This window comes from Biomphalaria glabrata, chromosome 5 (assembly GCF_947242115.1).
Source record: "Biomphalaria glabrata chromosome 5, xgBioGlab47.1, whole genome shotgun sequence".
Taxonomy (NCBI): domain Eukaryota; kingdom Metazoa; phylum Mollusca; class Gastropoda; family Planorbidae; genus Biomphalaria; species Biomphalaria glabrata.
The window spans coordinates 44,582,539-44,598,981 of NC_074715.1; the positions used below are offsets into that span (position 1 = coordinate 44,582,539).

Genomic DNA, 16,443 nt, shown 5'->3' on the forward strand with positions numbered 1-16,443 from the left:
TTCAATATCTTTTCTAGTTTACAAAATCTAAACGGGACAAACGGACAGACAGACAGACCTCACAAAACAAATAGCAGGTATTCCCCTTTCGGGGGCATTTAAAAAGCATAATGGTTCTTATCCCAAATCATAAGAAAACACAAAAGTAACAATGTTAAAATTTTAGTAGGAGAAAAAATTGAGAACTCTGTCCACTTCAGTAAAGGCAAAAGAGAGGAATGTAAAGAGATCAGATCGTGTGTGGTGCCCAAACAGACTAAGTGATAGGGGAATGTGTAATATTTTTAGATTTTTAACACTATGAAGATGATAGTGAAATTCGATTATAACTACAAAATTTATTAGATCAGATTGTACAGCAGGAATTGAGAACTGTTAATACTATTTGCACCAACAGTGAAGAATATTATTAAATTTTCAATATTTTATTGAACTTCATAGTTAAAATGTGTGAAGTGTCACATAAATTACCATTTATGGTTTAAATATATATGACTTACTGACTTAATCCTGTGTACTCCCAGCGGAGCATAGGGCCACAACCACACCTCACTACCAAAATTGGTTCTGAGCAGATTTCTTCATATGCACCCATGTCATTCCAGTATTCTCAGCTTCACTGATGACTGACCTCTTCCAGGTTTGCTTGGGTCTACCCACTTTCCTCTTTCCTTGTTGATTCCAATCAAGTGCCTGCCTTGCAACACTGGTCGCTGGTTTTCGCAAGGTGTGTCATAGCCAGCCCCACTTTCCCTTTTTGATGTCTTGGGCTATGGTTAAATACAGTGGCGTAGCATCCATGGTGCGAATGGGTTCAATGAACCCGGGCCCACACGCGATGGTGTAACGACCAAGGGGCCACAGCCGGATTTACCTCTATGCAATATAAGCTCTAGCTTAGGTCCTCCAAGAAATATGTAGTAGTTACATACAATATCTGGACTTATATCGGGCCCCATACCTCAAATAGGCTAGCTTAAGGCCTTTTCAAATCTAAATACGGCACTGCATGGCGTGTATGGGTTTCATATCGCCTAGCCCCACGACTAATGACCAAATGTGGCCTAATCTACACTGCAATTTTGTATTTAAAAAAAAATGGTTTAAAGTTGACAGGTTTTTTTTAAATATCCTGCACGTCAGATCAAACTTTATATTCACTTCAAAACATTAACCCCTGTTTTCTTCTAGAGTCATTATAAGGAATTGCTTTCATAAGGTTTATTGTAATGTGGTGACAGTGTGTTAGTGCATCACGTTAGGGTCCCGCACTCCCATTCTTTCTTTTGTTTTTTTCATGTAGGTTAATTAAACCATTGATAGTATTTTTTTATTTGCTTTTTTTTTAAGTAAGCATCTTTTTGTTTTCATTTTTCTATTACCACATATCTAGATTTAGACTTATCATTAGTTATTAGATTAAACAAGCAAAAGAAACATTGTGCTCTGTTTCTTAGGAAAACGTTACTGATGTTAACTTTTTAGCTACCTGAATTTGGGAGGTTTATAAAAAAAATTTTTGAGATAGAGCGATAATTACATTTATCGTGGAATAGTGTCTTTCACTTGAATGGTTGTCTTGTCATCTGGTATGTGCACTGGAAAGTCGTTCGGGTAATGTTGTTTGTTTTCTAACTGCATTGTTAAAAAAAGGATAGGCCCACTTATTACTTAACTTCTTACTTACTTAACTTCATCAACAAGCTTGCCAAACAAACAAACATACAGACATGAAAGATGGAGAATGGTGGATGATGTAAACAAGGAGCACATTGAAGAAGTTGACAATTACTGACTGAAAACAATTCATCGCATTGTGAATGTTAGTTTTAACTTAAGCATGCAACAACCTTTTATCTAGTGGTCATCGCGAAGAGTATCATTTAGGTGAAACAAGCAACAATGACAATTTCTTAGCAGTACATACATTCTTGAAAACAAAACACAAGCCTTTACCTCGATCCACAGCTTTAAACCGAGATAATAGACCTGTGGGGCAATGCAATTTTAGCAAAAATAATAAACAAGATCCAATCTGCGCCATTTTTCTCTATTATGGTTGACAACACTCAAAGAGAATTAAAAGTTAATTAAATAAGCATTATTTTCTGAAAATGTTTTGTGAACTCCGATGACGAACTACCCAAAGAAATAGCAATCAGAGAGTTATTTGTATGTTTTTATATTTTTTAAAACCAGAAGTCTGCAGGATTAACTGAACAAATGCTCTTAAGTAATCAAATATCACCATCTTTCTTTAAATTACTTACGATGCCTAGGCAAGGATTTCCTAGGCATGGATTTCGTTGTCACTCAAAATATTTGCCATATGTTTGGGGGGGGGGGGAAGGGCCCATCAACCTATTTTTGAACCTGGGCCCACGGCTACCTTGCTATGCCACTGGTTAAATATAAATAATTATATATTATTATTCTAGCCAGCTTTTTGCTGCTGAGCTGTGAGCTCTTTTGCAGACTGCCAAGGAAAAATTGTGTGCTGTTTTCTTCAGTTGTTCAGCACTGCTGTACAGGTTGTTGGTTATGTTGGGCTGTGGTGGAAGTATATATATACATATAAAATAGGTATAAGGGTTAGATTTCAGAATAATTAAAAGTGTCATTTGAAGGTGACAATGAAATAAGATTTTTTTTTAATTGGAATAAATTTTCCCTATTATGACTTAATATTGCTAAAATTGAAATTATTGTGATTACAAAATAAAATTAATTGAAGTTCTTATTTTTCTTTGATAATGAATATATGTTTATTGTTTGCACAGTTAGCTAATGATGGTGGAAAAGCTGGTAAATTTATGAGTGCTGATAGTTTTTGTTGCTGTTTCTGTTTTGATTTTTTGTTGTTGTTTTAATTCATGTTAATGTATGCCTATATTTTTAACTTTAGACAATATAAACAACCTGCTCTATCAACAGTTTTTAAAAATAAAAAATAAGTACAATAGCTAAGATCTACCTGGAAATCCATTGGAGACATTAAAAAGACATTAGTCTATTCAGGCTATGTGTGCTTAATTTCAGTAATGATGATGTAGATTGTACATAAAGATTTCTATTTATAAATATTCATTTTTGATATTGCCGTTTTGGTTCCCCTGGTCATTTCATCTTCTGATCCAACAAATACTAGTTTTAAAAAATATGAAATTAACAATATTTCATTTATTTTTTTTACATGACAAAAAGTGTGACATATTAAATAAAAATAGAATTTAATGTCATCAGAAATACAAAAATTTAACATCTATAGATATAAAGTTACAAATTGTTTTTGCGTGTTAATCGAATCCAATAAGATAGGCTATTGATAGTAGATTGATTTGTAATTTCTTATCTTATCTTATATAATACAGACGTTACTTCAAAAATTTATTATTTAAAAAGGAGAAAAATCTGACCCAGGAAACTACAGACCAGTATCACTTACCAGCATCACATGTAAAATCCTAGAACACATAATATGTAGCAACATCATAAACCACTTAGACAAATATAATGTCCTCACCACATACCAACATGGCTTTAGGAAATATAGATCATGTGAAACACAACTAATAGGACTAATTGATGACTTTTTAAAAGGTTTAGATAATAGTGAACAAATAGATGCTATCTTACTAGATTTTTCCAAGGCTTTTGACAAAGTTCACCACCATAGTTTGCTTAAAAAATTAAAATGTTTTGGCATTAATGGTCCATTGCATCAGTGGATTAAAGATTTTCTGATAGGGAGAGATTAAACTGTAATAATAAATGGCTCTAAATCAACACTGATAACAGTAAACTCAGGTGTACCTCAAGGAACTGTCTTAGGTCCACTACTTTCCTTAATTTACATAAATGATTTACCAAATTGCATTACCTCAGGAACAAAAGTCAGATTATTTGCAGATGATTGCATAATATATAGAACAATAAAAACAACACAAGACACAGATATTTTACAAAGAGAATTAGATGAATTACAGAAATGGGAATCAAATTGGAGCATGTCTTTCCACCCAGAAAAATGTCAGTTGTTAAGAGTAACAAAAAAACTAAAACAAATTAATTCCACTTATCTTATTCATGGCAAACCAGTAACACAGACTAAAAATGCAAAATACCTAGGTATATATTAGAATTTATTAAAAGAAATTTCTATAAATCAAATAAGAACATAAAACTAAAATGTTATTTAACCTTGGTTAGGCCAATAATAGAATATGCATTCTCCGTTTGAGACCCCTCAACTCATGATAACATTAAGAAACTGGAACAGACACAAAATAGAGCAGTGAGATTCATAACAAACAAATATTTACACTTAACTAGAGTAACACCTTTAGTAAAATCACTAAATTTAGAAAGCCTTCAGGACAGAAAGCTCAAAACTAAAGTAGCAATTATACATAAAACACTGAACCATAATCTTCAAATACAAAAACAATATTTAATAAAATACTCTGAAAGACACAAAGATAAAGGCACATTCCTCGTCCCATATGCTAGGACAAATTTGTACAAATACTCCTTCTTCCCTAGTGCTATTAGAGCATGGAATGGGTTGCCTGAGCTAGCCAGGAAAACCAGTGACTTGGCAAAATTTAAGTCATTGGTTAATATGCATGACTAAATGCATGACGCTTAGGATGTAATCATCTTCTTTTTTGAAGTAACGTCTATATTATATAAGATAAGATAAGATTTACTTTTATTATTATTATATTATTAGATTTCTCAACAAGAATAAAGAGAGGAGGGGGAAACCATAAACACTAAAATGTAAAAAATATCAAAAAGTTTTCTAAATAAACATATTTATATGTTAGATGAGATGAGGGCTTAAAAGCTAAGCCTTAACTCTTTACCTCCGCAATTATTTTTCATGTTCTGACAGAATCGTTCATCTTTCACATTTGTACATTCTACCCTGTTATCTTTAAACTTCAATAACATTTTTGTTTGTTATCAGAAAACATTACTTTTAGTATAGAATTATTGGAGAATGCATGCTCTTTTTAAATAACACAAATACACGTATATAAAACCAAAAATTAATGTAATGTAATGGGGTCAAATCAACGATAGTATCGTTAATAGGAGAGAAAGAGTTAACAACACAATTAAATAATGACTAAGGATGAAATGACTAGTCACCTAGCTGTTTATGTATTATATGTATAAAATTCTGTTTAAAATATACTAGCCAGATATTACCTGCGGCACTTACATATCACTGATACAGTCTTTGTGTATATGTGATTGTTAAAAAAAATTAATTTTAATTTTGTCTAGATCTAGATCTAGAATCTAAGAAATATAAATGCCAGAGTAGCCTAGTCATTGACTAAACACTTTGAACTCATTTTTACCTACATCCAATGAAATCCGAAATAAATACTTAGATCCTTCCGCACTGTTCAAATCATTGGATGGCAAGCTGTCTCCAGAAAGATAATAAAGACATGTAATTAAAGCTAAGAGGCCTTATTTAGTTGCTTAGACCTAGATTTAAAATTAAATTAGACTCATTTGTTAAAATTTGATAAATACATCTACTTTTAATAAACATTTTCAATATATCAGCTTAAGAGTGAAGGACACAATCAGCTTATTAATTAAGTATTATATGTTTATATATATATATGTATATATAATTATAAACAGAATTTTTTACAATTAAAATCTAAATCAATAATGCAAAAATAGTATACTTCAAAACAAAAAAAAACAAAATAAATAATATTCTTAAATTTTAACTACAATTTCTTAATTTTAAAATTTGATTTAAATTGGCCTATTTTGCATCTCTTAACCTGACTTTGCATTAAAAAGTATTTCATAAATTTGACCTATTGGTATATAGTAGAGTCACTATTGCGGAGCAGGCATGTTTGCGGAACAGCTCGTCGAAATTAGTTAAAATCTACTTTATTTTGAAATTTTCTGATAAACAACTGTAACGGTACTGCGCATGGTCCATTTCTCTACATATCCAATATAAGGGTTTTCCTTTCACAGCAGAAAATTAATTTTGACTCCAGGTTAAAGTTGACAGGTGTGGAATCGTCCATTATTTTTCACGTACCAGGAGAACCGCATAGGCCATGGCTTAAGGCTTTTTAAAAATGATAATGACACATCACCTGCATGATACACATTTTTCGGTTTATAAATGGATAAGGAAAAACTTCATTTCATAGCTATCTACCAGGAATTCAATTTTTAAAAAATTAGGAGGTGTTTATCCTGTTTTTACCTTTTTAAAGATAGTCACAATTGTGGAACACTATAGATGTTATTTATTTGACCTGCGCATTTACTATCATTTAGCTTAATATTTACATAGTGATTTATATATCGGAATTTAAATATGAGTTTGTATTAGTATACATAAATTTAAAAACATTTAGAGAATAATATTACATATAATATATAATTTATGATTACCATACGTCCTGCAAAAAGAAGACAAATCATAATACCATATATATATATATATAATATTAATATAACAAAAAAGAATAGTGGAAAAAAACAACCTTGTAAGGAAAATCAGGGTAGTGTGACGTCAAATACAATTAAAGAAGAGGTAGAGAATCTAAAAGTGACAATGTGTTGTCTTAAGCTTTAATAAAATTAATGTAACGGATAAGGAGTTCAAGTATTAGACTAATAAAATATATGCTTTAAATAGGCTTTTGTTCCAACATTTTTACCGTGTTCCGCAATTGTGACTTCTTTAAAAATCCTGTTCCGTAATTGTGACTACCCATATCTCAGTCGAATTGAATGTAAAATTTAAATATCAGTTGAAAAACTAAACAAAGCGTCTATTTTTATCGGAAAATGGATGGGCAATGCCTAGATACTTTTAGTTTTTCCATAGGTCTAACCATTAAGGAGCAAAAAATTGAAAACTAAAAGTAGCTGCAAACTTTTCTGCAGTAGTAGCTCTACTATATATCAAAAATTTTGATTTGCTCCAACACTTACCCAGTAAATAATCTTGTACTTGGAAATAAGAAAATATTTCAATATAAACAAGTTTTACACAATAATGTTTCATTTTGTTTGTGTATTTACTCTACGAGTGTGATAAGTATTCTTTATTTCATTTCATTTTAACAGCTAAAGATGTAGTTGTGAAATCAGTTACAGAACCATGCATAAATTTAATATTAAGTCCATCTTTTATGCTACTACATAAAATTGAGGTAAATTATTCTTCTAGTAGGTAACATCTATAGCTATATAATTTAGGAAATTCTAGCAATTAAAAAAAAATGATAAAAAGATCTCTATAAAGTTATTACATCTATCAAAAATATTACATAGTTTTAGAGTATTGTTTTTGTCAATCTGGGATTTGAATTTGAATTCATGAGTCATCATATTGTTTAGAAGTTAATCATGATATTGACAGTATTTTAAGTGAAATTTGTTTTTTTCTGGTGGCATATTTTTAATAGCTGAAACTGCTTGAACACATTTTCAAAAAAATATTTATTTTAAAAATATGAAATAGTTTTGGCCAAATTAACTTAAAAGTTCCTGGGATTTGAATTTGAATTCATGAGTCATCATATTGTTTAGAAGTTAATCATGATATTGACAGTATTTTAAGTGAAATTTGTTTTTTTCTGGTGGCATATTTTTAATAGCTGAAACTGCTTGAACACATTTTCAAAAAAATATTTATTTTAAAAATATGAAATAGTTTTGGCCAAATTAACTTAAAAGTTCCTGTTTTGACATTCTTAATTTTTTTTTTTTATATTTCTAATAGATTCTCAAGAGTATGAATGCAATATTACAAAACTGCTCAGCCAAAACCAAACAAGAGTTACTTGTAAACAATGCTCTTTCAAAAAAGCTGTAAGTTATTTAGAAAACAATTTATTTACATACTGGAACATTACCCAAATTATTATTTTTTCTTTTGCTAAATCTTAAACTCCCAATTATTATTATTATTTATGTTTTTGTTTTGTAAATCTTTAACTTCCAACATATTTCAGACAACTAGTAGTTGAAGGCCTTGTAGATGTTGGTGGTGAGTTATTTTATGTTTGGTATTTCCTATTCTATTTTATCTATCTCTTGCTTAGTAAGGAATAAAGTTTGTTGGATTTGTGCTATATATTTCAATCGGCATGTTTTATCAAACAAATAATTTTTGGTTTAATTTCAATTTTTTTTTTCTATTCCTTTCATTCTGCTTACCACAATTTTATTAAAATTATTAACTTTTTTTTTTCTTAAAAATGTTCTTTTACCATTTTTTATTAGTATTTTTTATTTTTTATTTTATCACTTGTTATTTTCTACAGATTTTGAGTATCAAGTGTGCATAATTGAATACTTTTTCCGCCTTGTACCTAAAAATCTCAGAGCAGACTTTACTGAAAAGTTGATAGGTGATGAAACTTTTCAATTAGGATTGCTAAATATTTGTGACACTAAATTTGAAACAGTAAGTCAATAAAAAGTTATTATTTGAAGCCTAACTATTTGAATAATTAACTAAATTATCAGTTGATACTAAGTCATTCAGTTGGGATAGACATATGTGTTAATTAAAAAAAACAACAACTTCAGTTGCCCTTTGTTAGGTTATTAAAAAGAAAATTATTACACATAGACTTTTTTTTCCCCTTTTTCTGGTCAACAAGCAATGCTGATGAGTTTTTGTAGTTATATATGTATAGCTATAAAAAAGCTAACAAGATCCTCGAAATAAAGAGTCATCCTTTGTGTCAGGATTTTGTGATTTTACCATCACAAAAGAGATACAAGACACCGATAGCAAAGACAAACAGACACAAACACTCTTTTGTTCCCCTGGCAATCAAATCATTAAATAAGAACAATCTGGTATAAACTTTGTCACATGTAAATTATGAGTGAGTCTGGTGTGAATGTACACTTTGGTTTCTTATAGTTATAATGTTTTTTTGTTTGGTGTAATGCACAAATTGTAAGGCAAATTTCCATATGGACAAAAAAGATTATTATTATTATTATATATATATATATATATATATACACACACACACATATATTGTGTAGAGGAGTGGTAGCAAGACAGGCTAGGAACAGCTAGTTAGGATTTAAATGTGATGTATGTAAACATGAAAAATTATCCACTATATGGCCCTATAGCCACAAGAAGAATTTCTCTACAAGATGAGCCATAGTTGGGGTTTTTTTGGGTGGAGGGGGGATTGCTCTACAAGATGTGCCATAGTTGGGGGTTTGTTTTTTTTTGGGCGGAAGGGGGTTACATTTTATTGTTTTGTTGTTTTTTTTTTTAACTTTTTTTATTCACTGTTTGGTCTTATCCATTGCATTTCTGTAAGAAAACAAACCATCTGTTGCAAAGGTTTTCTGGAATTTTTTTTTTAGTCCCAGCACTATGTAGTTAGCTACACAACAAGCCTAAAGATACAAATAATTTAAGGCATTGCAGTTTGGTTTCTTCATTTTATAATTTTACTTTTGACAAACATATAATACAAGTATGGTTTAAAAATGTAATATTATTTATTTTTCAACAAAAGGACTGTAGATACTTTTTGAACAAGCAGAATGCTAAAAGTAAAACAAATACAAAAAGGTACATTTTGTTCTTTTTTTTTCGTTAGGTATCATTTGGCCACTCTAACCAGTAGTGTATTACATTTAATGTATCTTCAAATATAGTTAGTTGTTAGCATTAAGGTAACAAGTAAATAGCTTCATTGAACACTAGAGCAATATTCAATAGTTTTTCTGTAAGATTTTTATCTGAAATGTTGTTATTAGTTAGCAAAAAGAAAACTTGTTTTTGCTTAATTATAATTATTCATTTCTTGTAATTTTCTTTGTAAGAATCTACTCAATTCCTGCTGAGTGTGTGAAGATTGATGGAACAAAGGTAAATCATCTTTTTACCATAGATGATTTTCTTTTTTATGGTTGCTATTTCCTAATGCATTTATAAAACATATGTTTGTATTTTATTTTTGTAATAATAATATAGGTTTGATATGAAATCTTGAACTGCTAAAAAAAAAATACCATATTGAAATGTTTGGCTCAATTATCTAAACCTATATGTATTAGAAGTTGTTTTTTTATTTTTCCATCTATATATTTTGAAGTGAGATTAATGCCTGGACATTAGCTGGGGTTGGAACAATGTAGCCCACACATCAGTTCCCCGCATCTGATGTATACTAAGGAGTGGTAAATGCAGATACAGTTTGGGGTCAGTAGCGTTGCCGGCTCTACCAGGGTGTAGGACTGAGTGGTGCAAACTGCTAAGGGTTGCTGCCTCCTGATTTTTCCTCAGGTTTGACTCCCAAACCCTTTCCCATACAGCCACTAAAAAGAAAATACTACTTTTTCCTAACTCTTAAAATCAAAATACGTAATTGCTATTGGCCTAAACTGTTAGGTTGATATAAGAGTAGAAATACTTGGGTTTAATACCTTGTGACTGTGGATTGCTTATACTCTTTAATATACATTGCTTCTACACAATTTTATGTATACAGTTGTTGTTTTTTTCTGTTAAAACTTACTATCTTGATAGTTAAGCTTCTTTAATAAATAGAATTTTACTCTTACTGTCAGTGTAAATGAGATATTACAGGCTCTATAACAGTCAAACTTAAATTTTTCTGGTGTGTCTAACTTTTTTTGTGTGTGTAAATATATATATTATTTCTTTGGCATTTTATGTCTCCCTATATAATTTACTGCTAACATAATACATTTTTTTGAAGATTTATAAACCATCAGATGAAGGCTATGATGAGTTTTGGGTTGACTTCAATACTGGTAGTAAAAGAATAGGAATATTTTGTGAACCAAACTTTTTATCAAGTCAGGTATCGTAACAGTTTTTAAATTATTTTTCATTAAGTAATATATTTGTTTGTCCAGATTTAAATATTATCAAGGTAACAAAATTATTTTTTTTTAATTTTGTTTGTTAATTTTCAATGAAATATATTATACAATGCTAGTTTTAAAAGATATAATACGTTTGACATGTATTTTTAATAAGTGTTATGGAAAATTATCAAAAGTTAATTATAAGTACATTTAATTATAAGTAATAATATATTAGATCATTTTATAAAAAAAAGAACCTTTGCTGTGGTCTGTTGTACATGTGGGACTAGGCTAGTACCCATAAGAGTTTCATATAATAATATATTGACTCTTACAGATTAATTTGACAGCAAATCTATGTAAGAAAGAATACAATATGATCAAATCTTTATATCTTCCATATTTTATTTTTTTTATTTTTCAAAAATCTAGATCTAGACATTAGATAGAAAAGACAAGATACTACTACTACTACTACTAATCTTGATCTATCTAGATTTAGTATAGTCTTTTATACAGTATTTTAATTAGAAATAGACACCTCCTAGCTCTAGATCTAAATTTGGATCTGATAACTAGTGTACATTTAAATTTAGATTTACATCTAAACTAAATCATCCTTACCTTAAATTGATACATCTAGATTTAATCCCATCTAAGTTTTTTCTTTCCTGCATATTTTCTTAGAAACATTTAAACATTTTTACATTAAAAAATCTTATTTAAAAATATAATTATGGAAAATGGAAATAAACAAAGAAAGGTCAGTTTATTCAATCTTTAGCCACAGCAACAAAACAGCAAAAAGAAACTACATCCTAAAAATAGACTCTCAGCCAATAAATAAAGAAGAAAATCCAACATATCTTGGTGTAAAACTAGACCAAAGACTGTCTCTAAAACACTTTATGGCAGATTTAAAAGAAAAGGCATCACAAAGATTAAACATAATAAAACACCTAGCAGGAACATCCTGGGGAGCTGAAAAGAAAACCTTAAGACAGTTATACACTGGATATGTCAGATCTGTAATGGATAACTGTCTCTCCATACAAGTAGCTGCCAACAAAACCTATCAATCATCATTAGATACAATCCAAAACCAAGCCTTGCGGTTAATTAGTGGAGGTATGAGAACTACTCCCACAGCAGCCTGTGAAATAGACTCCAATATTGAACCTCTTAAGTTAAGGCGCAACAGAGCAGCATTAGAAGCTATTGAGAGATACAGAAGGTTGGAGGACGATCATCCAAATAAATTACTAACACAGAGAAAAAGGAAAAACAACCAAAAAAAGCAAAGGACTCTGATCCAACTTACTGACGAACTAGCCCTAAAACACCACCTACCCAATAACAGAGAAAAAATTACCAGGTTTTCAAACATTACACCTGGACTAAACTACAAACAACCAACCATCAAAGCACATTTACTAAATAACACCTTAACAAAAGAATCAAATCCACTGGAGCTCAAAGTAGGCACGCTTGAAACAATCGAAAGCTATCAAAAAACAGCTATCCATATTTATACAGATGGATTGGCTTTCAAAGCTACCATCAATGCTGGTCTTGGTGCCTTCCTGGTCTTCCCTAAAAATAAACACTTTGAGATAAGCGCACCCTGTGGTGATTACTGCTCAAACTTCCAAGCCGAAATTGAGGCAATTACCATAGCACTCCAGACAGTGGAAAACAAACTATATGAAGGAGTGCAACCACCATCAGATATTGTTGTCTTTACAGACTCCCAATCTACTCTGCAAGCACTTAACAGCGGCAACTGAAACAGCCCAAGAGAGTTGACAACACTCATTGTGATAATCCACCAGATGATATCAAAATTAAATATCAATATTACACTACAGTGGATCCCTGGACACATTGGCATCATGGGAAATGAAAAGGCAGATAAGCTATCAAAGGCAGGTTCATCTATGGAACAACCAGATAGACCTGTTAACTACCTCACCCTAAGGTCAATGTTAGTCAACAATCACAAAGAGGAGTGGCTCAACCAATGGGCATCAGGAAACACAGGCAGAGCCATGTACAGAGAAATGACTACGCCTAACAAACTGGACAGTATTAACTTCCTCCCCCGTAAAGAACAATCTACAATCTTCCAACTAAGAACAGGACACACACCACTATTAAATTACCACCTGAACAAAATAAACTCCACACAACTACCCCTTTGCAGACATTGCGCCCACCCCTTTGAAACCGTAAACCATATCCTCTTTGAATGCCCCTCCCTAATCCACCTTAGGCAGACCCTACTTCCACTACAGCCCAACATTGCACAGTCTGCAAAAGAGCTCACAGCTCAGCAGCAATAAAGCTGGCTAGAAGAAGAAGAAGAAGAAGAAATTTAGATTTACATCTAAACTAAATCATCCTTACCTTAAATTGATACATCTAGATTTAATCCCATCTAAGTTTTTTCTTTCCTGCATATTTTCTTAGAAACATTTAAACATTTTTACATTAAAAAATCTTATTTTATTACAATTTGATAGCAAAGTCAAGATGAAGAGCTTTGGGAAACAATATCTATTTGGGCTAAAGATGTAAAAAAATATACTTACACAGGTAATTTTATATATTTTTTATAAATGACTTGTTATTAAATATTTATAAAACCTGCTTCAATCAAAGACCTTGCATTTATTATTAAGATTGAAATATATACATTTTTGTATTAGCTTCTAAAACATAATTAAAACACTTTTTAAAAATTATTTTCAAAGAAGGTCCACATTGTTAAAACTATTTATTTATATTTAGTAATTATGCTGGTAAGGTTGGAATTTTAAATATAGTTTCACTCAAATGCTAAGATTTATTTTTCAAAATTGTATGGGGCTTGTAAAATATTTAGCTTAACATAATTCCACATGAATTTATGTGGCCAAGAAACTTAAAAACTTGATTGAAAGATCTCTCTTGGGCAATCTATTTTGTAAATAGAAGCTCTACAAATTATTGGATTATTATACTATGAGTACATTCATAGAAATGTGGATAAAGAAGTAATCAACATAGATAATCACATTAGATTTTTAATCAGTTTTCTATTAAATTTACCAAACCTGATAAACTCATGGTCTCCTTTTGTGTAGTGTTATGACATGATTAGGAATTAGGTATTTGTTTTGGGAATAAGGGAAAAGTTTTACTTAGTGAGAAATAGACATTGTATATATATATAAATATATATTATACACAATATTAATATTGTCTCAAAAAAGAAAAATGCTATGAAATTAACTAATTTGGTGGCTATTGTTCATGCATCATTTATAAGCAGTGTTGACATTGTTCATCCCACATAAACAAATAATAGCAATTTGCTATAAGCAAGAATATTTTTCATTTGGTTTCTCTATCGTTATTTGAAAAGTGTTTTTTTTTTTCATTTTCAATATCAATATGCCATTATTTTTTTCAGTTAAAGACAAGTTGAAAACTGCCTATATAGAAATTCGCCCTGGAGCACAAATTCTTGGCAGTAGATGTGATGGACAGGCACATCTTGTTGTAATTGGTGTATCTCAAGATTATGACCTTCAAGCTGCTCTTGACAGAACATTGAGAACAGTAAGAAACATTTGTGAACCAGTTATATTTAAGCTGTTGTTGTTGTTTTTTTCAACAAAAATCTTTAAAATATTGTTACCAACCATTTTTTTAGCAAAGAATATTTAAATCTGTTGTTTTTTGTGAATCGCACATTTATAGTGTTACTTATAAATTAAATATCTATAAAAATGTTTATTAAAATGTACAACTGTATGGTTATTTTGTTGTTTTTTTCATCTTAGGAACTTAAAGTCTCTTCGGTAGATGTCCCAGTTGTAATTCATGGGGTATTTATAACTATTTTAAACTGCATTTATATGTCATTCTCAATTTTGTGAAAAAAATTATATTGTTGTTGTTACTGGTCGTTGACTTGTAGCACCAAACTGCTGGTAGGCAACTAAACCCTTGTAGGCGTAAATATATTAACTAATAAAACTTCAAATAACTTGAATAACTTCCTTTTCTGAACTAACCAAATAATACTTTATTTATAAACAAAATCAACTTGTGATCAAATAAAATTAATGTAATAGACTTTAGTAATAATATCTTTAACAAAATCTAACTCACTACAATAACACAATATTTCAGTCTTATGTTCTGGAGTTGTCTCCCCTAACTAAGACCAAGTGACGGCACTGCCCACTATCACCATATAAACACACACACATTCCATAACAATTGGCTCTTAAAATTTATGAACCTTGTGGGATAAATATATCATTTTTAAATATCATGTTTTAAATATTTCAAAAAGTCAATAATAATAAAGGATTATTATCTTATAGTTTGTAAACATACATTACACATGTTACTAATTATTATTCCCATAATGTTTACAGAACCAAGACCCACAGAAATTACAAAGATTTGAACAAATGGACATGTCACAAACATCAGCTTCTTCATTGTCTATTAATTCTTCTGTTTCAAAGTTTAAAGTTTCTATTCCTTTAAACCCAATGATAACCCCTGCTCAATCAGTAACACAAAGGATTTCTCCACCAACTAAAACCAGCTTAAAAGGAGTAGAGGAATCACCGGTTAAAATTTTAAAATTACAAGTAGCTCCAGTTGATACTATTTTACATATAAAATCTGAAAACAGATCTACCATACCTGAAAGTAATAATAAAACTCAAGATGGTAAAATTGAAATGAGTATTTCTAAAAAAGGTATTTTTTAATCCCATTTTTTAAATATTTATGTACCTTAAGTAAATGTTCTTACTTTTTTCCATTATCCTTTTGGTTCTAAAAAATATAAGATTGTGTACATTATAGAAATGTAAATATAAACGATCGAGTTTATATTTTTTTATCTGCATAATTGTATAGTTTCAGAATCATTAACTCCTACCAAAACAGCCAAAATTGGAAAGAAATTTAAGACACCAGTTGTTAATGTTACATCTGTAATTAAAAAAATAAAAGGCAACTTATCAGGTATAAATATATAATAAAGGTCTTTTACATTTCTTTCTTCTTAGTTATCATAGTTAAGCAAAATAAAGTAAATTTACTATCTTTATTTTGCAGACAAAATTCCTTTGAACAATCATGAAAATTTCAATGTAAACGAACCATTTGATAAGTAAGTAAATATTATTTACAAATACTGCTTATGCCAATAAAAAACAAAAACAATTTTTTTTTTGCATTTCCTTTATTTATACTAATTCATTAAGATGATTGAATTATAAATATATTTAGATTTGAAAAAGAAATACCTGAATCAGAGAAGAACAGTGAAATACATTTTTTAAGAAAACAAAAGGTAATGTGTTGCTCACTTTGGTTATGACTATCTTTATAAATGTTTTAAATTTTAAGCTTATTATTTTGTCAAAGAAAGTGTAATTTAAAGTTGAAATATTTTTTGCCAGCTTTTTTGAAAAATATTTAACTTTTTATCGTTTCAGTCAGATGGAGGCCTTACAAGGCAGTCTCTAGGTAACGTATTTCTGTATT

The 16,443-nt window shown here is 30.0% G+C and overlaps 1 protein-coding gene across 8 annotated transcripts in view; it reads left to right on the top strand.

Annotated features, from left to right (window-relative positions):
- The window catches only part of LOC106064686 (synaptonemal complex protein 2-like), a 38,487-nt gene that overhangs the window by 3,071 nt on the left and 18,973 nt on the right, over positions 1–16,443 (top strand). For 6 of the 8 annotated variants that reach the window (XM_056030894.1, XM_056030892.1, XM_056030895.1 and 3 more), the window contains exons 5-20: positions 2,781–2,805; positions 7,132–7,217; positions 7,790–7,878; positions 8,022–8,056; positions 8,334–8,476; positions 9,564–9,619; positions 9,874–9,919; positions 10,773–10,877; positions 13,407–13,479; positions 14,339–14,487; positions 14,712–14,756; positions 15,315–15,648; positions 15,811–15,918; positions 16,012–16,066; positions 16,186–16,249; positions 16,395–16,425. In XM_056030894.1, the coding sequence (XP_055886869.1) occupies positions 2,781–2,805; positions 7,132–7,217; positions 7,790–7,878; positions 8,022–8,056; positions 8,334–8,476; positions 9,564–9,619; positions 9,874–9,919; positions 10,773–10,877; positions 13,407–13,479; positions 14,339–14,487; positions 14,712–14,756; positions 15,315–15,648; positions 15,811–15,918; positions 16,012–16,066; positions 16,186–16,249; positions 16,395–16,425 (1,444 nt within the window). The remainder of the gene's footprint in view (positions 1–2,780; positions 2,806–7,131; positions 7,218–7,789; positions 7,879–8,021; positions 8,057–8,333; positions 8,477–9,563; positions 9,620–9,873; positions 9,920–10,772; positions 10,878–13,406; positions 13,480–14,338; positions 14,488–14,711; positions 14,757–15,314; positions 15,649–15,810; positions 15,919–16,011; positions 16,067–16,185; positions 16,250–16,394; positions 16,426–16,443) is intronic. The other 2 variants (XM_056030897.1, XM_013223297.2) reach the window with 2 other exon arrangements.